Genomic DNA, 27,092 nt, shown 5'->3' on the forward strand with positions numbered 1-27,092 from the left:
TCAGACCTGAGGTCGGCCAACACTTTCATACGTTCCATGTGAGTGTGCAGCGGCCTGTAGCACATCTCGAAAAACATCACTCCCCAGACTGTAGATATCCACCTTCTGTTATAAACATGAATCATACAATTGTTTGTGAATCACTCCAGGGATTTATATAGACTAAAATACAATCACTGTAATTATTACAGTGATTACAAAGTCTTTAATGTAATAAAATAATAAAAGATGGGCTAATACAAAACAAATTTGAATCCAATTCCGATATCAGTACCAAAATTGTGATCTCAATTCTCAATCCTGAATGCAATACCAATTCCTGTATTATTTTAACTAAGAATTTTATATGCTGAATGGTTTTTCTTTATTACTGTTAAAGTGAATCTGGTCAGTAAAAGCTGATTGCCAAAAATTTCAAATAAACTTAGCCATGTGTGGAGCTTTTGTGGTGTGTTCATCATAATAGAGTTTTGAAAGAAATAATAGGATTTTGGACATTTGCCATGGTTATATGTTACAAAAAGTATAACCACAGAGTATACAGTGCTACCAGTGGTGTTATACTTTTTGTAACATATAATCATGGTAAACGTCCAAAATCCTATTAACCTTTCAAATCATCCATTGTCAATAACAAGATTTTAACAAAGAAGTAGAGTTTTGTTTCAGGTGACGGAAAAATTCTTACTTATGTTGGATTTGTACAAAAATGTAACATTATGTTTCTTCTTTTTGTTATGATATTAGTCGGATTATGTTTTAGAATATTTATGGTAACAAGCTGTCCTGCGTGATCTGATAAGCTGGTGAGAATGACTGTTTGTACCAGTTCCATGTTTGTGCAAATCCAGTCAATTAATTTTGCTGTATCGGAGGTCACTCTTGTTGGGAATAATGACAATCTTGTAATGTCAAATGAAGTTAAGAGTTCTTTTAATTTAATATTTTCATACTTTGCCTGAAGATTGTCAATGTTTATATCTCCCACTATCACTGTCCGCTTGTTTGTACAGTTAACTTTTTCAAGCTCTTCTGACAGAATTTCTATGCCATTATCAAGATTTGCACCAGGTGGTGTATAGACGATGTATAGTTTTCTTTATTTAGAGTTACTTTGAAAAGAGAAGTTTCACAAACAAATTCAGTCTATTCTCCACTAGTGCTAATGAGATTAGCACATTTTTCAAGGCCTTGTTTTATATACCCTGCTACACCAACCCCCTTTTATGTGATTTTTTCTTGAGACGGCTCCTATTAATAAAATAGCCTTCAAGGTTTGTGTTTTTAAGTTTTTCCGATGTTATACCATGTTGTTATAATTATTACATCAGGAGCATTGTTGCTCAGGTAATAAGGACTAGTCTATAAGTCTTATTTGAGAAACAGTTAATATTTTGGTGAAGAGTTTAATTTCTTTACTATTGGTTTAGCAATGTAAGTATAGGTGTTTGGGTGGTTCTTTGGCATCCTGAGTTCCAGAATGTCAGAGGTGCATACTTGTGTGGTTTCTGTTTTCCTCTGTGTGGGTGTGTTATGAATAAAAAAATATGCTTTGAGGCAACAAAGCCCAACTGGGTTACTTTGTTTTTATGTACTTATTAAATTGTTTTTGTTAGCATCCGGAGTTGGGGCTTTAATATTAACCCATTGCGGATCGTATTGTTTTGGCACGCGGGCACCAGCGGGCATGAATTAATTTACGGTCAGCGGCCCGAACGAACAGCAATGGTGCGCCACATCGTATCGCTCGCTATTGTACTCACTTCATATCTACGTTAAACTGGATTCCAGTTTATAAAAATAGCTCATCTATATTCTTAAAAACAAAATAATTAAATATAAATATATTATTTATGAGCTATTGTAATAAATATCGATCAAGTTCAGACGATCGTAAGTTTTCTATTTCGATCAGCTCATATTATGACACCCAAATTATACCATAAAATGCGATACTAGTTACTATTATAATAACAGCTGAGAAAAAAAAACCAATCAGAAGCGTTAAAAAGCGGAGAGTAAACTCATACGAATGATTTTTCAACTTCGACAAACAACTGCGATCTGTAGGATATTTATAAAACTTATGAAAACTCTGAACGTAGACCATTTGTTAAACACTTAGTTGACAAGTGAAGACAATCGCCCAATCTATCAGACATTAATAACAGACATTACTTCCATCGATAGCAGTTCCCGGTTTGTGGCGAAACTGAAAGATATGTATCTTGAACGGTTAGCCGGGGCAGTTCCGGTCTGAGATGCTGTGGGCGTGACACTGGCAGAGGGATGAATGTGAGATTGTGTGTGAAAAAGTTCATTTAGCAATAAATACTTTAATTTATTTGTATATTAAAAATATAAATTTATATTATGTTTTAAGAATAGTAGAGATGGTTAATTTATTAATGTGTTAAATTTTAATTATTACACGTTAAAATATTACATTAATTTCACTACTTTGTGTAAATGTAATTATTTCTTTATTTTATTATCTTTATTATGTTTTGTTTTATTCTTAGGTAATATTTATTTAATGTTTTAAATTTTACATTGCAACAGGTTAAGTGTAAGAAAGGGCCATGCGGCCCTAACTTTGCCTGTAAAAAATAAAGAATTTTTCATTTCATTTCATTAATAGAACTATTTGGAGGGAAAACTTAAAAGCAGACCACTTTTGCGTCCTGAGCTCATCAATGTGCCGTTAGGCCTGGCCGCTGTGTGACGAGCACAGCTCGTCAGTGATCCGCAATGGGTCAAGTTGTAGAGATAAAATAATCCTTAACTTCTATATTTTGTACGAACAAAATATGAATACAGTAAAATGCAGGTCTGGTGTAAATATTTGTCCACAAAATGGATAGGTGATTCTGGTCCTTCCAAACAAATAAGTAGACCATTAGTTGGAATTTTAAAAATTTTCAAAAAGAAGTAAACACCAATCAGTATTTGTTATGTGTGAGTCATGACGAAGGACTATACCCTGAATGTATTCAGAGTCATACTTGTGAAAAGTAAAGCAAAGTAGTCTTTTGTGTTATGTAAATACTTTTATCATACTTTCTATACAGATGTAAACTAACTTTTTAAAACTAATTTTTGAGGCAATGTAGATTGACAGCTTCTTGTATAACAGGTGTCAAGATGTTCAATGGTGTTTTTAAAGATATCAAGCAATAAATTGATTTTTAAAATCACAGCTTAACGAAAATATGTATTGATATTCAAAGACTTTTACTCTGTTGAAAAGTTTATGGATAGTGGCTGAGATAATAAATCATTGATAAACCCTGGTCTGTTGAGTGAGTGTAGAAACAATGTATGTTCAAAGGTGTGTGAATGTGAAAGAGACGTTTAATATACATAAAAATTGTGATGTATTCAAATTTTATGTACAAATAGATAAATAACATCATAGTTTTTTATGTAACAAGTTTTTTCTATACCGCATAAAATGATACTCAAATATAAAAATATGTTTTTACTTCTATTCTTTGATTAGTCATTAGCTAAAATAAGGAAATGGTAAATATTTTGTCTATTTTGTAATTAAATGTTTACATTAACACTTTGAGTGCTGGCCCTAAATGACGTGTAACTCTGTAGAATGCTGGGCGTTTTTGGTGGTTTTCAAAAATTTATTTAAAAAAAAGTATTTAAGGTATGAAAAAAAAATACTTACATGCCTTAATTCAGCTTACTTTCGTCTTTCTTTTAACGTGAGATTGTTAGTGGTTTTTTAAAAAACTACAAATAAAAAATGTTTTTTTAAAACATATATTTTTGGAAAAAAATTATTTTTTGAGACAGTTTTTTTATCTAACTTACTAAACTAAGCATGTATACAATTATTTACAATGACCCATTTACAAATATAAAACTGTCCTTTGAATAATACAAATCATGTTTTTATGTTTTGTAGTTTTTTGACAAAAAACTATGCCGTCATATTGATGCGTCGGCATCACTTTCGCTGTCAGCACTGTTTTCAGCATCTGTAACATAATAATATACTATGTAAAATATGAATATATTTTCATTTTATTCATAAGAATAAAATATTAGTTGAATAAAGTTAATTTATTATAATACAAATTATAGTTTGATTCACGAAAACAATAACATAACCAAACTTTTAGACTGATGTTTATATGATAAATAGACTTACTTATTCTTACCTGAAGTATGTGTCTAATCTTCTTCCATTAAATCAGGATCAATGTCAGAATCGTCAAAAATACTATCTACACCAATAAAACTATCTTCATCTAATACATCACTGATCGCAACGTCGTTCAAGCTGCGATAAGCCATGATTGCGACATCGACTGCCGGTTGCAACGAACGTCACGTCAGCGGCACGTAAACAACGCGGCCGAAGTTGCTTTGTCATTAAGCTCATACAATACATCTGACGCTTTCTAGCGGTGAATTGTGTTACTAAAAACCCAAATAACATTGTAGAGTAGGCAAAACCCGTTTAAATACGGACAATGTAATATAATGCCAATTGAAATGACAACCACGTAAAACTACGGGATTAGCATTCTTCGGAAGTTTCGCCGTTCCGTAAAATTACGGGATTAGCACTCTAAGTGTTAAATTACTTTACATTTTTCAGTATGACAATAGATTATCAATCAAAGTACTAAAAGTGTTAAAAAATCAAGATCCAATTTTGTACAATCATATTATATAGTGCAGTATGTGAAAAGAAGCCTGACCTGATTGTAGGTGGCCTTAAGGCAGCAAGTGTTCAGTTCTGGAGCCACATAGAGAGCTGTGCCAACCTGGCCTGTGTGGGAGACTTCCCCCATTGACAGCATCTGATTGTGACTGGCCAACAATTCTGTCTGCTCCACCACCACTCCTGCTCCTGCCCTGTCAATGGTGAACAAATAGTCCCACATTTTTACTCGTGACATTTTAAATTATTGTACAGATTAAAATACAAAAAATGTCACAAGTATTCAGACATACACTGATTTATATAACACCTTTTCACTCAGATGATGCCTCTCAGGTCGATAGCATTATCAAGTATTCAATGTCAATGTAGCTTTATTAAAGTAATGTAGTTATTATTCTAGTTATCAAGCTTTTTTAAAGCTGTTTTAACCTTGATGTTCGAAAAATGTATGCTGCTATATTGAAACGAAATGGCGTACCAAGCTGGCCATTTAACTTAGCTGAGGTATAAAGGTAATAAGTTTCAACTTGTTTGGGCTTTTCTTGGAAACAATTATAGTTTTCCACATTCATTACATAGCACAGATATACAGTGTTTACTAGCAGTTGCCCGCGGCTTCGCACGCATTTTCCTGTTGAAAACTTTTATCTATGACATAATAAACACTTCTGAGATAATCGATAGTCACTCAAAGCTAATCCAATCTCCTGATCCATTTTAGATTTAAGTTTAAAGAACAGTGTTTTGGGGTCCTGAAGTCGTATCCATTTTAGATTTAAGTTTAAAGAACAGTGTTTTGGGGTCCTGAAGTCGTAAGGTGAAACAGGTTTTATAAGATTAGTATTCCCTCCAACATTCCATGATAATTTATTGAAGTGCTCCGAAGATTTCAGTAACAATAAGAGTTAGCCTTTTTATCCCAATAACGAAAGTGTATCGTCCAACTAAAAAGTTGCTGTGGTCAATATGAGTCTGTTCTGGTGGTTTAATTTCACCCCCGGTCTAATCGATTTATAGTTCCACAATTGATTTTATGCTGTTGCACTGACCAAAGAAATGGTCTCATATGTTGGCTTCGGAATCCTACTTAGATTAATTTTTGGTGCTGAAGTGATTTTGATATTTTTACTGATAAGAAATATGTATAATGTGTATATGCTTTTAGTATAAGGGCAAGAGCTTGTTATCCCCATTTGCCTTTAACTACAGTAAAAATGCCATACACAATGTCAAAGGAGTTAACCAGATTCGATTACTTTATGTGCAAACATTCACAGCTTTATTTAATGAGGTAGTTTTTACAATAGCGTATAAATAGCATTTCCATGGCATTAGATGGATTAATGATCATTAGCGCAATCAATATTTAAAATTAGATAATAACTTTGTCTCTGCAATCTGCATTACAATATTGATCAAGCAGTTTACAGTAATTTAATAGTTACTAAAATTTCAATCTAAACAAATGTTTCTGCCTCTTTGATGAACTTCAGCTGAAAGTGTTAACAACTGAAAGTATCAGTTCACTTTGTATTACGTATCGTAGCGCAATTTGCCAGATCCAATATAAAACACTAACATCAACAACAATTTATAAATAAAAAATTAATTAAATTAACTATTTAAATCGGACCAAATCATGAAGCTAAAAACCATTTTCTCGAATCCCCTTCAACACACACAACAAAAATTTTCATCAAAATCGGTTCAGTCGTTTAGGAGGAGTTCAGTCACATACACATGAACACAAGAAATATATATATATATTTTATATATATATATATATACATATATATAAAGATGTATAGTTTCAATAAACTTTTTAACAAAACAGTGCTATCATGAGGGCAATTGAAATGGACTGATTTTCTTTGTTAAAAAGTTTATTTACTGACAATGGAAGGTTTCAAGGAATAATTCAGTTTAGGGCGTTTGGATGTTCATGAACATAAGGAAAATACGAAAAAAGGGTGAGTGGAAAAGTCTAATATTGCTCAACATAGCTGGCCTAAAAACTATCACATGAAATGGGATGAAGCCAATATAATATACACCAAGAGGAGAATTTCTTTAAATACAAACTTTTTGAGGCTTCATACAAACAATTAGTAGAACAACTGCAAGTCAACCTTTGGTTGAGGTTAGGCCACTTTGGTTACCAATAAAATAAGAACTAACAAGAAACCTAAAAATAAAATTCGTACACACATCTAAACATTAAGGTCTAGGATCAAAACATAGGGCCAGAGAGGGCTGTCTTTACCCCCTTCCCCCTCCCAACCATCGTCTTCCTGTCTCATTGTATTAGATGTCACATCACGCGGCCACAGGAAGTTATAGAATTGATTTTGTCTGACGTACAATAGTTCTCTTAAATTCTCGTGCTTGTAACTTGCATTGATGTGCAGTGAATGTCTGTACTAAATTTTCTCCTAACCTACCTGTGCTATATATTAAATAAATAAATACATACAATTTCAAAAAATTTCATGAATATGTTATTAAATTAAAGTATTTTTCATACTTTACTTTAAAAAGTTTGGCATGAGCAGGTTCCACCATCACATCCTTTTCTACATTTGCACGAAATCATGTTTAGTTGTGCTGAGGGCGCTGGATCTTGGGTTATGGTAATAGGAGTTAGCCCTAGCTGGCTCCTTGTCCAATCCCTGTTGGAGGGCTCCGTCTCAACTCCCAATTACTTCTGAATCTCCAATAAAGCTCCAATACCTCCATAAAGGAGGGGTTGTCCAGGATAATCTTGTTTACCTTCTGCACCAGTAGATCGTCACAAGAAGTACAATTTTAGGTAGCAGGGTTTGTAGTACTTACCCTCAGAAGCAACAATTTCACTTATACATGAAAGCTGCTGATGAATCTGTTGTCTTTCCCCATTCACCAGCTTGTCTAGCTTTTTCTACAATCAGTTCTTTCACTTACAGTGTTTCCACTTAATGGAGATCACTCCATATATGTTCGGCTTCTCGAAATATTCCTTGGAGAATTTTTAATTCCCCATTATTAATTCAACCTTCTATCTTTCTCTCTTTAAGATCAACATATAAGGTTGATAAGAAGAAGGAAACAAAATGCCTTGATCCTGACGCACTTCTCACCCTTCCCCCATGTGAAGACAATGGTTGAGCAAATTGAACATCTCCTCCCCGCTGAACAAATGCTTTCGAATTACTTCCAACAGTTTATTTCTTCCTGGATGCATCAAATACGGTCACTATGTTTAAGTTGCACAAAAACATCATGTTCTCTTCAAAACCCATGTTGCTGACTCACTTTTATTAGCATCTGAATTCTGTGTTTGTTCGCTGTTCCTGTTCCCTTTCCAAGCATTTCCTGACACATGAAACAAACACCCGACATGTTGTAAAAAATAGAAAGAACCTACTTTCAACACCAACACTATCGAAATTTAGATGATTTTTGTTTGAAAGGTTCTTCACAAATCCGAATACGGCTGTTTAGTGCAGATTGGGTTGAATGAGGAAAGCCTCAGAGAGAAGATGGTTTGGGAGAGAGACACACGTTGTAGTTTTAAAGAGTTGTTTTAATTTTATTTATTTATTTGTGTTAATTTATTTTTTATTCATTTAATGTTTTGCTTCTATTAGAAGTTTGGACGAACTAGAGGATAGCAAATTAATTTGTTGTGGAAATTACCTAGAAACAATTTTGTGGTACGTATAATACCAAGCCAACATGTGTTTAATTATAAATTAATATAATGGAACTTAACAATCAGTACTGAGCATTTTATATTTCAGCTTGAAACTTACCTTGACTTGGCGCAGTTTTGAGGCTCGTTTCGTGTCCAAACCTGCGGTGATGTCCTGGCGAATGCAAAGCATGCACAATTTGTTATGTTGAGAGGCTCTTATAACGCCTCCATAATAATACAAAAGATATTTAAGAGATTGCAAGTTAAAATATTATTTTTTTATTTCAGTCTTCTTTAAAATGAGTTATTCTAAGATTTCCAGAATAAAAAGTATATATATATATATTAATACATTCTAGAAGCTCTGTTCTTATCGGAATTATTTATAAATTTAAAACAAACACTCCAATAGTACACTTTTTTATTTCTGTAAGACTTTTTGTGCTCAAGTAAACACATCATCAGACCCACATAACTAAAAAAAGTCTTCTGTGAGCACGGAAGGCCTCAAAGAAATAAAAAGTATATTATTGGAGTGTTTGTTGTAAATTTATATATATTTTAACTCTACAAACTGGCAGTCGCCTGATTATCAGTTGAAAATTAATGTTTCTGTAGTGGCAGTCGCTTGAAAATCAGTCGAGTTGACATGTGTCCGTTTGACATTTGTTATAATCAATACACGAACTAAACTGCCATGCTTCGTATACCACTGAAATCAGAAATAGTTGCTGATTTGATCGATGTATTTTGTTTTGTTTTGTTAGTAGCCATGATGTAAACTATGATGTATTGAAAACGAGAGTTGTTTTGTAAACAGTCGGCCATTGTTGTTGTATTGGTACCCGGTCGCGTTATTCTTGACCATCTAAAAACGTAAGTTTATTACATGAAAATAAGTGTTTTTATGTAATAAGTGTGTTTATTTATGCGTATAAATTCTCGTAGATTGTGTTTTATCAGTTTATTTTGTGATGTTATGAAGAAAAATATATGTTAAAAAAAGATATTAGTGAGCCTTTGTAATCTAGGCTATGTGCAGTGTTGTGATAGTTTTAGTTAGCTTTAGGATCATTTTCATATGCGATGATCATGATATAAAGCTTCTTTATTTATTTTTATAGGCTCTGCATAACCTAGAAATGTCTGAAAACTTAGCAGACAAATCCTCTGATCTGTGAGAACTTGTAGCTAATTTAGATTCAGACAGTGAACACGAGTCTGACAGGCAGCATGACGGTGATGATATTGACAGTGTAATGGATTTTTCTTCTGGCAGTAGTGATAATTATATACCAGAAGATGATTTTGAGAGTGATGACTCTCGATGCCCTAGACCATTGGGAACAGGCATAGGCCTAACAGAGGCTGCAAGTGAAGTAGGCCTATCGAGACTTTTCACCGATACCGGGTCCTTCTGGCACTACCATACAATTGCCAGGACCCCTCAATCTATTTATTTATTTTGTATGTTTTTATTCAATTAATATTTTTATTTTGTACAGCATGTTTTGTTCTACATTGTAGTGTATTTTTATGAATTTTTCGAGTAATAAATAAGGTTTTGATGAATTTTATAACACAGTCGTATCCATAGCAACAAATTTAGCCGTTTTGTACTTTCTTCAGTTTAGAGTATTTCATAATTGTTTTAATAAAAAAAATGTAGTAAACTATACATTTTCTAAAACTATAAAATTTTCAACATTTTGGGTATTTTGGAAATATTTTTTTTTCACACAATATGTCTTTTATAGGTGCACCCCCACCTCTTTTACATAAATTGTTTTGATTTTTTTTTTAATAAACTTAGTAAAAGAGTGATAAATTTTTAATATTTTGGGGTTTTCATTTGAATTACTAAAAAGTACATTTCCTTGTGATAAAAATGATATATAAAACATATAGGTTTATAATCAAATTATATTTAAAAAAATTAAAAACCGATACTACTCCAAAACACCTCAAAATGGCCTGCCACTTGAGGACATTTCAACTGCCAGCTTGAGGGTTAATTTTAATAAAATTGCTATTACAAATAATAAATATACAAAAAATTCAAATAAGTGTTAATTACCTATTTTGGTTAGAAAATAACATATGTAAATATTAACTTATTAATTTGAAAAAGTATGTTTAAATAAAAGATTGCTTTCTAGAAACATTATTGGCTTCATAAAGAAATTAATAGATAACATTATATTTATACATATAAAATATATCTATATTTATACGTATAACATATATCTCCCTTCTAAACTATCTCTGAATAAAAAAAATGTAGGTAATTTAGAACATATAATTTTTAAATAATCAAAATCCGAAAATATGTAATTTTGTTTATAAAACTCTATTAATTAGGATTTTTTTTGGAAAAAACATTATGAAGGGGTATACACAAATAGAAGGACAAGATGAAGGTTATTAAGTTTTTTATGCAACTAACATTTTTTCTGTGGCAAGAAACATTGCTAATACTGCTATTACAAAAAATAAAATTTCAAAATTAAGTCAAATTTATAATTTACTGTTGAAAACTATTACATATTTACAGGGTGTTTAGCATTTTTAATACATTTTGGACCTTCATATTTTTATTGACACTATTTTTTTAACACACTAAACTTAAAGTTAATGCGGGAGTTTATATTAAACTATAGTAATGTACTGAAAATCACCTAAAGCCAGGTCCAGGGTTAAGTAAATTATTTAATATAAATGTGAAGGAATATCAAAATTAAAATTGTTATTCATTACAATAGTTTACTTACATGTATTCCATCATCAGTGTACTGTACTAATATTTTTTTCAATATGGAATATACGAGGTGTGATCGGAAAGTTTTAAGAATGGATCCGCTACTGCTTGCTAGTTTGGCAATCAGGTACACAGAAAGAGGGGAGTGAGTCATTGCCTTGTCCTTGAACGCCCTCTGACAAGAAACTATGTTTTCTTTATTCAGTTTGTTGTGGCAGCTGGTTGAGAGCAGGTCTGTTAGTGCTTGTTGCCGGATTCTTTCTGCGTGAAAATAGACGTAAAAACGGAGCAACGAGTTTGTGTGAAATTTTGTTTTAAAACCGGGAAATCAGCTTTTAAGACTAACAAAATATTAAAAACAGCCTTTGAAGATAATTGTATGAGCCAGTCAAATGTTTTTGTCTGGTTTAACAAATTTTAAAATGGCTGTGAATTCTTTGAAGATGAACCATGGTCCGGCCGTCCCACAGATCATCCAGGGCCAGCACATAAAGCAGAGGTGGTATATATGTGAAACAAATTATCAATTTAAGGGAAAGATCAACATTTATAGTGACAGCCTGAAGACTGACTTATAGTGACCAATGTTTAAGACTCTTTAAGTTTAAAAGAGGCGTCTGTCAGAATCGCTACACTACCGCAAGATATTTCTCGACAGTAATCATAACAAAGTGTCATAACCAGTTAAATGTAGGTGATGTTTGGTACCTAAATTAGTTTCTTGAATGCAAATAATTTTGGCCTATTGGCATAAATGAGTAATTTAGATCTTTCAATGGCTTGTATTCAATTGTAGCAGCATAATTTTCTTAAATTTGTGCAACATATTCCTTTTTTATACATGTATAGAAACGTATTTTGTTTTTTATTATTTTCAGAATATTAGGTTTCTTTTATTTAGATGTTTTTAATAGACTTATTTCTCTATGTACATATAATTTACTAGTTACATTATTTGTATAGTTAACTTAAATGTAATTTAAAAAATACAAAGATTCAACTTCTCTAATACGGATCAGCTGATGCACACATAGAAAGGGAACCAGAGAACTGAAAGAGCCTCACTTGTGAAGAATGTTGGTGGTGGCGAGGCCAAAGTCTCCTATCTTGACATGGTCCTCACTGTCAATGAAGATGTTGACCGGTTTGAGGTCACGGTGGATGATGCCTTGCTGGTGGATGTGGCTGAGCCCCTCCACTATCTCCCGCAATAGTCTCCACACCCGCTTCTCCTCCAAGTAGAGGCCATTGTCGATGGCAGTCCTAAGATCAAACACATAAGGTTGACCCCTGAACTGAATAAATCAACTAAAATAGGTTCTTACGTTATATCAAATGTTTTCTACTTAGTAAAATGGGTCTTGTACTTTAAGGACAGCATTCAAAATGTTAATATTTTCTTTTGTAATATAAATATACAGTATTTTGTGAAATATAAAAACATGGTTTAATACATGTTAAAACCAGTTGAGGTCATAGACAAATTTAATAACTACTGATTAATTTTACTATACATATAAATATATATATATATTTATTTTTATCAATAAACATTGAATCGCAAAAAGTACTTGCTCCGCCGGGACTCGAACCCGGATCTCTCACTTGCCGGGTGAATGTGCTACCATTACACCACAGAGCCCTCACTTTTTACGATTCAATTATTTTGTATTTTGGCCGTATCTGTCACATATGCGTTTAAATAACTAAACTTAACATATGATCGCAAGACCAAATACCTGTCAAACGACTTTTGTTTACATTAATCAAGTTCGTATAAATGGCAATAGCCTTATTTTATTTTTATCAATAAACATTGAATCGCAAAAAGTACTTGCTCCGCCGGGACTCGAACCCGGATCTCTCACTTGCCGGGTGAATGTGCTACCATTACACCACAGAGCCCTCACTTTTTACGATTCAATTATTTTGTATTTGGCCGTATCTGTCACATATGCGTTTAAATAACTAAACTTAACATATGATCGCAAGACCAAATACCTGTCAAACGACTTTTGTTTACATTAATCAAGTTCGTATAAATGGCAATAGCCTTATTTTATTTTTATCAATAAACATTGAATCGCAAAAAGTACTTGCTCCGCCGGGACTCGAACCCGGATCTCTCACTTGCCGGGTGAATGTGCTACCATTACACCACAGAGCCCTCACTTTTTACGATTCAATTATTTTGTATTTGGCCGTATTATTATATATATATATATATATATATATATATATATATATATATAAATTTTACTATACATATAGTTAAATACATACATATAGTTAAACTATATATATAGTTTGTTGACTATGCCACTGTGCATGAATCCAATGTAAGTCTCACAAAAAAGATTTACAGGTAATGCACTAAAACAATTCTTGATTCCTTTCACAGTGTGGCCTATCTTTTATTTCACATTATAAACATTAAAAAATATATTCAAATATTACAGCAATATGTATTTTTTTCCATATCTCCAATGTCCTCTTTATCTCGTTTGACCCTGGTCTACAGATTGTACGAGGTGTGTCCAAAAAGTATCCGACCTTGACGTCTGGCATGAACTGACGTTACTCAGCGGCAACAGCAATCTGGTCCCCTTCAAAGTACTCCCCTCCACAAGCCACTACCTTATTCCAACGCTCCTCCCACTTCCAGAAACACTCCTTACATTCATTTTGCGGATTGGCTAACAGGTCCTTCGTCGCATTTTATTTTTTCAACATCGTCAAATCTTTTTCCTTTCAAAGGAGTTTTTAATTTTGGAAATGGCCAGAAGTCACAAGGAGCTATGTCAGGACTGTAGGGAGGCTGGCTGTCGTAGTTGGTTGATGTTGTGTTTTACAAAAAACGCTTAATAAGATTTGAGGAATAAGCCGGCACGTTGTCGTGGTGCAGGATCCAGTCACGGCTTGTCCACAGTTCAGGTTGTTTCCTTCGCACTGCATCTCGTAGCCGCCTTAGAACCTCAAGATAATACTCCTTATTTACTGTCTGGCCTCTTGGAGCAGATTCCAACGCCGTCCTGGTAAAAAAAAACTGTCAGCATTGTCTTGACATTGCTTCGACTTTGTCTTGCTTTTTTTCGGCTGTTGCTCTTCGCGAGGTTTCCACTGTGAAGATTGAGCCTTTGTTTCAGGGTCGTAGCCATAAACCTATGACTCAGTGAACCATCACTCATCACCAGTAATAACTTTTTTAAATAGCACTGGGTCACTTTTTATCAAATCCAGATTGTCTTGTGCGATATAAAGTCGACAGTTCTTTTGGTGTTCTGTCAGCAGCCAAGGAACAAATTTTGCCGAAACACGGTTCATTTTTAAATCTTTGTATAAAAATATTACAAACTGACGATTTTGGTATTCCTAAATCTTTTTCCAGCTCTAAGACAGTCAATCGACGGTTTTCATTAATTGCTGCATGAACACGTTCAACATTTTGAAGGCCTGCCAGATCGGTCATCACTCTCCACTGATATGTGGCAATTTTAAACCCCCTAAACCACTCTCTTATTTGTGTATTGCCCATAGACACGTCACCATAAACTTTCCAAATCATGGTAATCTTCTCTGATGCTGAATGGCCAAATTTTTGGAAAAATTTAATGGAAATGCGCTGCTCAACACGTTCAGTCATATTGAAATGCGACACACACACACGGCAGTACTGTATGGAAACAGAGCGCTGTGACTCACTGAGTGAGTATTTAATGCCTAATATGGGAAGGAGTAACTTCCCCCCTCCCCTCCAATAACCGGTTCGAGCCGATCGGTTTTACTCCGCGGCCCGCCTACTGGTCGGCAGTCGGATACTTTTTGAACAGACCTCGTATATCAATGTTACGCGCAAGTAGGTTTCTTGCAGAACTCCATCGCAATATACATAAATTGCTGGGTAGCACTCGTTGCACTCTCATCCCTGCTCTCTGGTGTGGAACTAGTGACCCATTGCATATCTCCCATATCTCCATTAGTTGTCTCACTCGACCTCAATCTACAGATTATATACCAACATTACCTGAGAGTATATTTCTCGTACAACTCCATCTGAAAGTAAAAGAACTGTGGGTAGCACTAGTCACACTCTCAGCCCTGCTCTCTGGTGTGGAACTGGTAAACCCCTGCATCTATCCCATGTCTCCATTAAGTTATTGTCTCATTTGAATCTGGTTTTCAGTTTGTAAGTCAACAGTACCTAAGAGTAGATTTCTCGTACAACTCCATCTGAATGTAAAAGAACTGTGGGTAACACTTGTCACACTCACAGCCCTGCTCTCTGGTGGTGAACCCCTGCATATCTCCTATGTCTCCATTAGTTATTGTCTCACTCGAATCTGGTTTACAGTTTGTACTTCTACATTTCCTGAGTAGATTTCTCGTACAACTCCATCTGAATGTACAAGAACTGTGGGTAGTACTAGTCCCATTCTCAGCTCTGCTCTCTGGTGTGGAACTGGTGAACCTCTGCATATCTCCCATATATCCATTAGTTGGCTCACTTGAACCTGCCTACAAATGGAACATCAAAATTACCTGAGAGTAGATTTCTCGCAGAACTCCATCTGAATGTACATGAACTGCTGGGTAGCACTCGTCACACTCTCAGATCTGCTCTCTGGTGTGGAAACTGGTGACCCCCTGCGTATCTCCCGTGTCTCCATTAGTTGTTGTCTCACTCGAACCTGGCCTACAATTTGTATATCAATATTACTACTGTCAATTTCAACTTACAAATCAATACAAGAATTGTGTCAAGTTCTTTTCTTAGAGGCTAGTTTAAAAAAATATATATATAATACATGCATAGAAATATATTGTAGTTAACATAACATGTTTATCTTAATGTGCCAAGTCCTCAATTAAAACTTACATAATGTTAAATCGTATTTTAAAATCTCAATACATCTGTTTAAGATTATTATATACTAAAGAACTCATTTGAAGTGTGTCAATTAGATAATATTTTAAAGTTATCTTAAATTGTTTTTAACTCTTTTAATTTCTTTAAATTCTGGCAATTTTACAAAATCTGCTTCTGTTTCTTTTACAAAATATTCTAAATACTGATTAGAAATTGCAATATTCCATCTGTTTCTGGTATTATAAGTGTGAAATTTTTCGAGAAATGTTAAACTCTGGTATAAATGATTGACTGCTCAAATTGTTTAAAGTACAAAGTGTATTAAAAGTAATCATTCTTTGTTTCTTAAAATGGCACCTAACAGATGCAGAATAAGCTTAATTCAAATAAGATTAATATGCTGCCAAAATGTTCCCTAGATGTTACCTATGATGTTTCCCTAGATGTATCTAATTCCAAAAGGGATAGCTTAAAGTTTCATTTGGATACATTTTTTATCATCTGTAGAAGGCATAAATTCCTGAGGTAATTTTGTTGCATGACATGGTCAACATGTTTGTCCTAGGTAAGGTTTTTGTCTATAATCAATTCCAAAAATGTGTGCTGGTTGGTTTTATAATCAATCAAAAAAAATTTTTCGTTGGTTGGTTTAAGTTATCATAGAATGGAAAATAAAAATATTTCTCTTTCTGTTTTGTTTAGTTTTAAAAAGAAATTAGTTTTGTCAGGATTTTAAAAAGTAACAGATGTTTATATCTATTAATCATATAGTTTCATACATATGAAATATGTAGCTTGGAAGCTATTACATTACAGATTTGACATGCAAGGAAACAGAATGGAACAGAAACTATAAACTAGTTTCATAAACAATGCCTGTGGCCACATTTACAACGGTTACGTTCAAGAAGAAGTTTATAATTTACAAGTATGTCATATAAACAAACAAGTAATGATAGTGGTTTTATACAAAAATGTAGCTTTCACTACTTTTGAAAATCAATACTAAATATTCTATTTCTTCATGTTATCAAAAAAACATTGTTCTACTACGAAAAACTGATAATATACTGGTATCTTTATAAAAATTAAAACCAAACTGATTAAGTTTAACTAAAATTCAAAATACCATACTATGTTGAATCCATGTATTAAGTATCAGTGAAACTAAATATTCAAACTAAATAGTTCTATAACAGCTTAACATAAAGATTAAATTTTAAGCAGTAACAAGCAAAAAGATCATTCTAAGGAAGAAATGGTAATAACTACACAACTATTGAGCATTTTAACTGCATAGCAATCTTAAAAGAACAACATTTCATTCCGTAAATACAAGTGAAATTTGTATACCACTAATTAGTAGAAGGAAAATTGAATATTGTATTAAGTTTACATAAATTATCCATTATCAAGATCCAGGAAAGTGGTGAACTAGTATTACTTTTTGGTGCAGTACCAGTTGATAAAAGAATTATCTCTGAATTACATACACATACAGCTGAAGGATGTTTATTTTTCCTAAGTTTCTGATTCTATCGGACAAAATTTGAAAGTAAAAGCTGTAGTGCTGGATTTAGGAAAGAGTGTTGATTAAAAATGTGCTGAGATTTTACATAAGCATAAAAATATAATTTTTAAATGTCAAAAATCTAAAAAAACCTATTTTCATCCTTCAATTTTATGTACCAAAAATATTAGTAGTCAAAGAAGATTTATATTTTTTGCTCAAGGATAAAATTGGTCTGCAACATTTGATTGCATGTTTTCTAATTCTAAGTATTGAGACAAAAAATATATTCAAATGTAGATTATTCACTGCCAATCTGCATGTGCATATCCTGAACCTTATACTACAGTAGCCAAATTAACTAATTTAATACCCAACTGATACAATATGCCAGGTTAAAATAGTTTTAAATTGGATATACCATTTATATTATTACTAATACTTTTGAATAAGAATAATACAAACATTTAATTACAAGCAATTTTTAGGGTTTCCACAAACAACTGAATGTTATTGGAAACTGATAAACAGCTCTAACACACTAGTTAAGTTAAGTGTGTAAGTGTTAACTATTGACAAGCACTATAGTGATAGAATAATCTATGAATGTTTTGCGCACAAATTGAATGTTGGATAACAGCGAAAGAGACAGTGATCGTATAAAAGTTGTTATTTATTTGTGTGCTATGTGTGATAAATTTCAAGCAGTGTTGATGATTACATGCTGATTGTTAATTAAGTGCACTAGTCCACACTTATATATTAATAGTTTATTATAATTAATATATTTCTAAGGCCTCACAATTTTTTATATTTATGACACTGTGCACAATACTAATTATGAAGTAGATAAAAAAGGTGGTATTATTAAATATTGTAAATAGGAACTCATGTTTCAATAGATCTTGACATTTTATGTATTTTTATTAATTTTTCATAGACTTCTTCTGTTCTAGAAAAATTTTTTAGTGCTTATTCTCATGGAACTGTTACCAAAACCATTGTGTGAAAATTTGAACTGTTACCAAAATCATTAGCCTATATGATGCTTATATATATAAAATAACCCTTGACATAAAATTCTTTGGGTTGATCTCGAAGCACCTGATATTTGACCTCTTCATTGAATTGAAAACATTTCCCTCATAGACCCTCTTTAAGGGATCCAAACAGATGGAAGTATACATATATATACAGGGGTGCTGAAAAGTCCCGGGAACGGTCTAATAACTTTTGAACTAATTACAATATAAGAACCAAAATTTACATCAAGCTTTTGCTCATATAAAACTATTATTTTATGTATTTCACCATGATATCCTGCTTATGGGGGACGTCCCGCTAGGGGTTGGTGAAAATTGTTAAATAGAAGCATAGGTCGAGTCATACATCAAATTAAAGCTCTTTTAATTAGAAACATTTTGGCGAAAATCTGACGTAAAACAGTTGACGCATTACAAAATGGCGGACACTCAAAGATTATAAAATACAGAATTTTTCAAATGCAAACATTCTGGTTGTTAGAGAAAACTGAGACACTTAATCTTTTATTTTACTTCTTTTACTTCAAATCACTTACCAAAACAGTTACAACAAATGTTCAAAGTGTTTGCCTTCAGTTTGCTGACAATATCCCAATCGATTGTAGAACGCTGATATCGCATTGTTTATCTGGAAATTCCTTATCAGCAGGTAAGGTAATCAGCTGGAGCAAACAAGACCAAAAAGACAACAATGAAATTGCCAGCTGACAGATACAGTTGTTTTATCAACTCAGTCACTTAGAAGTCTTCAAGCCCTAATTTTGCAAGTAGTTTCAGTAGTGCTAGTTTATTTTGCTATGGCGCTTTCCGAGAGAGAAAGAATAACTTTATTAATGATGCGCGGGTTTAGTGACCGTATTAGATCATGTGATGAGGTAAGGCATCTGTTTAATGAAAATATCTGGTTTCAGCAAGATGGAGCCCCTCCACATTATGGCGTACATGTAAGACATTTTTTAGACAATGTCTTTCCACATAAGTGGATTGGTAGAAGGGGAACAATAGAATGGCCTGCCCATTCTCCAGATTTGTCCCCTTTAGACTACTTCTTTTGGGGCTACCTCAAAGAAAAAAGTGTTTAAAACAAAACCTCAAAATTTGGATGAGTTGAGAAAACCGTATTGTAAGAGAAGCTCAGGGTGTTCCTGTCCAAGCTTTAAACAATGCGATATCAGCGTTCTACAATCGATTGGGATATTGTCAGCAAACTGAAGGCAAACACTTTGAACATTTGTTGTAACTGTTTTGGTAAGTGATTTGAAGTAAAAGAAGTAAAATAAAAGATTAAGTGTCTCAGTTTTCTCTAACAACCAGAATGTTTGCATTTGAAAAATTCTGTATTTTATAATCTTTGAGTGTCCGCCATTTTGTAATGCGTCAACTGTTTTACGTCAGATTTTCGCCAAAATGTTTCTAATTAAAAGAGCTTTAATTTGATGTACGACTCGACCTATGCTTCTATTTAACAATTTTCACCAACCCCTAGCGGGACGTCCCCCATAAGCAGGATATCATGGTGAAATACATAAAATAATAGTTTTATATGAGCAAAAGCTTGATGTAAATTTTGGTTCTTATATTGTAATTAGTTCAAAAGTTATTAGACCGTCCCGGGACTTTTCAGCACCCCTTGTATATATATATGTATGCATTTGTTTACCTGTTAGAAGCAAAAAAAGCAAAGCAAGCTACATATTAATTATAAAACACTTGTTTAAGCAGGAGATACTTAGCTTATACTCAGCCACAAAACTTTAGCAGGAGCATATTTTGGACTTCAAATTCAAAACATTGTAAATTTTTAATCATAGCAATCACTTTATATTTTTTTGTATTGAAATGTCATTATTATTTCAACATTAAACACTTCAAACTAGAACTATAAGGGGAGACAGAAACCAAGCAGGTAATCAACAAAACATAAAGACGTTCTCTGAATCATTCAACAGGAAGATCAGACTTACCTTGAATAGGACATCTCATATAGATCAGACCTGTGAAGTATTATATTTATTACTTAATAATTATTATTTAAAATTAATTGAATTTTAGAAACAAACATAAAACATATGTTTTATATTTCGATTGCAAGTATATCTACAGCCCAAATATTTACTATTTACTAATGATTTATTATCAAAAACTTTTACATGTTACTTGACAATAAAATTTGACGGTTGTTCAATGTCTATATACAATTAGAAAAACTTATGTAGAAGAAAAACATAGTATGGTGCACAAAATTTAATTGTTGTTTTAAAAATATTTTAATTCTAATAAAATATATAAATCTCATAAAAATAGTAATTTGATCACAAAGATATAATTAGAAAATAATTAAAGTTAATTCAAACATAATAAACACCAAGTTAACAAGCATAGATAAGAGAAAAATTTTTAATTACGGGGGTAAATAAAATATAAACAATAATTTTTTAATCTTTATTTGATAAATTTGTATAAGAGTCATTCAATAAGTAACGAGATAGATTACTACTGCTCAAAAAACGGTTTATTCAATCAGTACAAAACTATGGTTACTTTTCAACATAGTCAGAAGCATCACTTATATACTTGTTCCATCATTCTGAAAATTTGTAAATGCCCTCGACATAAAATTCTTTGGGTTGATCTCGAAATATCTGATCTTTGACCTCTTCATTGGATTGAAAATGTTTCCCTCGTAGACCCTCTTTAAGGGATCCAAACAGATGGAAGTCTGAAGGGGCAAGGTCAGGGCTGTAGGGGGATGTGGAAGGATCTCCCACACCAGTTTCTGAAGTTTTTCTTACGTCAGCTGTGCTGTATGTGGATGGGCCTTGTTATGAAGCACAATCACACGTTCAGTCAAAAGCCTGCAGCGTTTCATTCAATGGAAGGTCTTACCTTGTCTATAATATTTGCTGTTGATTGTTCTTTGGCCTTCAAGAAAATCACAATAAATTGGCCCCTGAAAATCCCAAGATACTATAAGCATGAATGTACTGGAAAATGGCTGGGTTCTGAATTTTTTGCGAGTGGGAGTAGTCGTATGCTTCCACTCATGGCTCTGTACTTTTGACTCTGGCTCATAGTAATGGATCCATGATTCATCACACGTTACAATTCTTCTCCTTCTCCTTCAGTTGAATATCAATTTTTCAACTGTTGACTGATTTGAAGCCAGATTTCTTTATGAGCGTCCGTGAGTTGTCTGAGCACTCATCTCGCAGGTTTTCTTGTACTGCAGCTTGTTGTGAATAGTTTTATGGACAGTTCCAACACTCGCGTTTATTTTAATACTTTTCAATTCAAAAGTGATACGCCTATTGTCCCGAATTAACGCATCAATCTGAGATTCAAGGAAGGGAGTCCCAACTTCAACAGGTTGTCCACTGCGTTTTTCATCTGAAACTTTTGTATGGCCACTGTGAAACTGTTCTACCCATTTGTAAACATTCGATCAATTCAAACAACACTATCTCCGTACACTTTTAAAATTCTTTTATGGATTTTACAACCTTTTTACCTTCCACGATTAAAAATCTGATCACGGTACATTGCTCTTCCATGATGCAATTCTCAAGCAGACCCACAATTTGTTAACAGAGTAAATTTGAGGCTATTTTTACAAAATATGATTGAAAAGCTAATCAGATGTCATTGCAAACATTGTCAACTTTATGTCCTCAAAGTTTCATATGGATAAATTCAGTTTTTTTGAGCAGTTAAAAAAGTCTCATTACTTTTTAAATGACCCTCATACACTTATTATTTTAATATTTTTCAATATGATCATCTCCTGTGTGATCTACACACTTTTGCAACCAATTTGGAAGTTTCGGTATTTCCTCCTCATTGAAAATTGATCCGGAAGCCTTCCAACAATCTCCAACTTGACTTGTTTTTTTGTTTTCAGTCAACAACCTTGGAACCTATCGAGCACTAATGCTCTGAAATCGAGTTGATCAGTGATTATAGATTAAACACTTCTATAGCTGATACGCACTTTTTATGAAATGTCTTCCATGGTTAACCGGGGATAATGCTCAATAAGCTCAGGAACAGCACAAATATTGTCATCTGCAAGCCTTGTCTTTGGGCGTTGATCATGACTTTCGTTGTTAACCCACTCTTGTCCACTCCTAAATTCTCATGTCTACCCTTAAATTCTCTCGCCCACGTAAGCACAAAATTCTGAGACAGTTTACTGTCCTCAAACTGTGTCCGCAAACAAGTTAAAATTTCCAACGGTTTAACGCCTTCACTGGTTTAAAAATTTATATTAACCCATTGCGCAACAGATGAAGGGACTTCTTGATCGATCATGGCTGTACCGATAGAAATGCCAAGCTTGAACACAAACCAGAATGGTTTTTCCCCACTCATCATAAACCAAACATCTTCTCCACACAACATTATCTAGGTAGGATCTGTATTCTAAGAAGAATAGCAAAATTACAACTTTTATTTTATTCATCCTCATACTCATTTTAAATGTTATGTAGACAATTTATTTAATAAATATTATTAGTTCACTCCAGGTCTCCACTTTTGGTTATATCTTTATAGCCATAAAACTATAGATTTTTAAAGAAGAAAAAATATAGTTAATGTTCACTCTCAGTACAAATACAACAAAACATAATAACATCTACAGGGGACTTTTGAAGTAAGGGATGTTATTTGGTATTATCTTGTAGTTTACTACTGTAAGTTCCTGTATTTGTTGTAAACACCATGAATGTCAGTAGCAGTTGTGTGCTAAAAACATGCTTCAGAAAACGACTTTTAAATGCTTAAAGATTATTGAATCATCCATGATAATTAGTATACAAATAATATGGTATTTGACACAAATCATATTACATTTATCAAGTCACTAGTTAGATATATGTTGTTGATATCATAAAATAACACGAGATGTGAAAGATGTTCATGATGAAATGATCAGGCTATTAATAACAGTGATGTTTCCTGGAGGCAGTTTACACAGAAGGTAAATGAATTAAGCGCGGCAGCTAGACTGCAACGTTTACTAGCCTCAGGTCCAACCGGTCACTTGGGACCTTTAAGGTCCCAGGGAGGTCAATACACTTCCGGGTCTAATGATAGCCTCAAACTTCTCCTTGAGGCTCACTTCCCTGATTGCATCTTTGAGAATGACGACACTGGAACGTCTGGTAACCATGAGGCAGGCTCATGGCCAAGAGCTAATCGTGGTAGCTGGGCCATTGCCAGAAGGATTGTCACTCTCTCTAAAGCCAAATGGGCAATTTCTAAATTTGCCCCTTTCAAATCTGCAGGAGGGGATGGAATCTTTCCGGCCCTGCTTCAACAAGGGCCGGAGAATCTCCTCACCCTTCTATGTGAACTATTCAGGGCGAGCCTAGCTTATGGGTACATACCACAAGTCTGGCGTCTCAACAGGGTGGTCTTTATCCCTAAAAAAGGGAGATCGGACTATTCTGTCCCTAAATCTTTTCGTCCCATCAGTTTATCTTCGTTTCTACTGAAAACATTAGAAAGACTGGTGGAGAGGCACCTGAGAAAGGGAGTTCTCTCAGACACTCCCCTTCATCGCAACCAATATGCATACCAGCAAGGCAAATCCTGTGAATCAGCACTGCACCAACTAGTCAGTAGGATTGAGGATAGCCTGTCCGCCTAGGAATTGGCATTGTGCACCTTCATAGACATTGAAGGAGCTTTTGACAATGCTAAATTCACTGCGATGGTAAGTGGAGCACAGCGACGTGGCCTCGAGCCAGCTCTGTACCGGTGGCTTAGGGCCATTCTGTGCTCCAGACGGATCAGGGCCGATCTCAATGAAGAATCGCTTGTGATCGCAACCCACAAGGGGATGTCCTCAAGGAGGCATCCTGTCACCTCTACTGTGGAATCTAGTAGTAGATGGTCTACTTGAGGACCTTACTAACAATGGAATCTATGTCCAAGGATATGCAGACGACATAGTCCTTATGGTACAGGGAAAACATACAAATGTTGTTGTTGATATCATGAATACCAACCTTCAACATGTACACAACTGGTGTCATGGAGAGGGACTGAAAGTAAATCCCTCTAAGACAGTAGTTGTACCATTCACTAGGAAAAAGAACCTAGAGTCTCTTTCCAGGCTGAAACTCGCATCCACACAGCTTGAGTGGTCAAAGACAGTCAAATATTTAGGACTGACTCTAGACCATAAGCTTACGTGGAATGATCATCTTAACAATATCCTGCACAAAGCAAAGTGGGCGCTAATGACGTCCAGGAGACTTGCAGGAATCTCATGGGGCATAAAACCCCATATAGCACTATGGCTTTACAAAGCAGTTGTAAGGCCTCAAATCACTTATGGTTCATTAGTCTGGTGGACAAAGGTGAATCAGGTAACTGCTAAAGCCAAGCTCGAAAGCTTACAAAGGCTTGGCACAATCTTTGCAACCGGAGCATTTAGGAGCAGTCCCTCAGCGACCCTCGAGGTGGCTTTAGGACTTCTACCTCTTGATGTCTATATAAAAGCTGAAGCGCGTAAGTCAGCTTATCGGCTGATGGTTGCTGACTTGTGGAGGAATGGCACGTCTAAAACGGGCCACGGCACCATCACCGAAGCTGTAAACCCAAACGCTATTCTCGAAATGGTCTCAGACATAATGAGAACGGAGTTCGTATTCAATAAGCCATTCTCTGTTGACTTCTACTCCAGAGATGAGTGGAAATCGCAAGATAACATCCCAACAATAAGAAAGAGCTTTGTCTGGTACACGGATGGCTCGCTTATTAAGGGCAGAACTGGATATGGAGTGTTTAGTCAATCCCCTAGAACTGCCCTTTGCGGCAGTTTGGGACGGAACTGCTCCATATTTCAAGCCGAAATTTATGGTATCCTGGCCTGTGCCAACCTAGGCCTCACCAGAGGGTACCAAGGAAAGAACATCTGCATAATGTCAGACAGTCAGGCAGCTCTTAAAGCTCTTGACTCCAACAGCATTTCATCCAAGCTTGTGTGGGAGTGCTTTAACACTCTCTGCAAGCTTGGATCACGCAACTTTGTACGTCTTGGTTGGGTACCGGGCCACACAGGCATAGGTGGCAACGAATACGCCGACAGGCTTGCCAAAAGCGGAGCAAGCATGCCATACACCGGTCCAGAACCGAGTTGTGGTATAAGCAAGTCAGCTGCTTACCAAAGTATAAACAAATGGTCCAGGAAGACACACCGCTTGCGGTGGCAGAGTCACCAAGGACAAGCACTCGGCAAAAGACTGCTTGCTGATTCTAGCTCCGGCTTCACCAGATGGCTGATGGGGCTGGGCAGGGATCAGGTTAAGCAAGTGATTGCCTTGATCACTGGACACGGCCACTTCAGGAAACACCTAAACACTCTAGGTTTACAAAATGAGGACTCGGAGTGTAGACTCTGCAATAAGTCTGAAGAGACTGCAAAACACATAATACTGGACTGTGAGAGACTGGGAGCAAGGAGAAGAGCTCTTTTCGGTGATAAACAACCAGGCGACGAACCAGATGCTAGTATCGGGGAAAAGCTTCTTAGCCTAATTAAGGGCACAAAGATAGGCTTACCCCTCTAACATCAAAGGGGCACACAATAAGCTCAGGTTGACGTGTGAGGATCTGTGAATCCACCCCAATACCCCAACGCAAAAAAAAAATAACAGTGATAAAAAAATGTTGCGATGGCTACATGGGACATGAAAGTTTGTGAGAAAAGAAGATTCACAATGATTTAAGAAGACTTTCTGGAAGGAAATCTTATCATGTTTGTGAAATGAATATTTTATAATTTATTGTATTTAAGCAAAATATTAGTAAGCACACTTAAAATTTAAGCAAATGTGTTTTCAATAAATTACTACCCAAACTCATTAAGAATTTGTGGTACAAGTAAAAATGGAAATGGAAAGTTTTTCTAATACCCAGCTAATATTTGATAGAATTTTTCATCTGTGCAGATTTTTTAGCAGGCTATATACCAGAACATGTTCACATCTTAAACACTACCGTGGCTGGAACCACACAACAGCAATGGTGAAGATGCCTGTAAACTCATGATTAACAGAACTGGTGGGGTTTTCTTTGAAAAGTGTTAAGTCAGCTTAGTTCTTAAAGTTTGCATTATTACAAGATACATCAATTATTCCAACAAAAAATTAAAACTATGTAGAAAAAAGATAAGAACATAAAGAAATGAAATAAGAAAAATAAATAATTTAAAAACAAACAGCCATTTACACAAAACTAAATTACTTACTGGAACTATTTTTGGATAAACCAATAATGATGTATGGTAAGCCTGGTTATGGTTACTTTCATTTACGTAGACATCCTTCAATAGTCCATGATCGCCAGAAGGTTAAATAGTTTGTGTAGTATCCATGCAAAAATATACTCACAGGAAAGTGATCCAGCAATTGTCATCAGAGCTGTCGTCAGAGCTGTCCTGGTTGTGCTTGGACAAGTCCCATTCCACACTGACCTCGTTAATGGGCAGCATGTCTACCACCTTGTGCGCCACCTTCTCCACCTGAGAGTAAGAGAGAAGGAC

General features: G+C 34.6%; 1 protein-coding gene across 1 annotated transcript; it reads right to left on the reverse strand.

The window, feature by feature from the left end:
* Positions 1–27,092, reverse strand: LOC124373006 (eIF-2-alpha kinase GCN2-like). Its single transcript, XM_046831413.1, has 5 exons — positions 26,941–27,092; positions 15,661–15,814; positions 12,187–12,384; positions 4,725–4,881; positions 1–105 (listed from the first exon to the last, which is right to left on the reverse strand). Exons 1-5 carry the CDS (start codon positions 26,963–26,965, stop codon positions 1–3), a joined length of 639 nt encoding a protein of 212 aa, XP_046687369.1. The 5' UTR covers positions 26,966–27,092.

The sequence above is a fragment of the Homalodisca vitripennis genome, unplaced genomic scaffold (assembly GCF_021130785.1).
Source record: "Homalodisca vitripennis isolate AUS2020 unplaced genomic scaffold, UT_GWSS_2.1 ScUCBcl_4601;HRSCAF=10873, whole genome shotgun sequence".
Lineage (NCBI taxonomy): Eukaryota > Metazoa > Arthropoda > Insecta > Hemiptera > Cicadellidae > Homalodisca > Homalodisca vitripennis.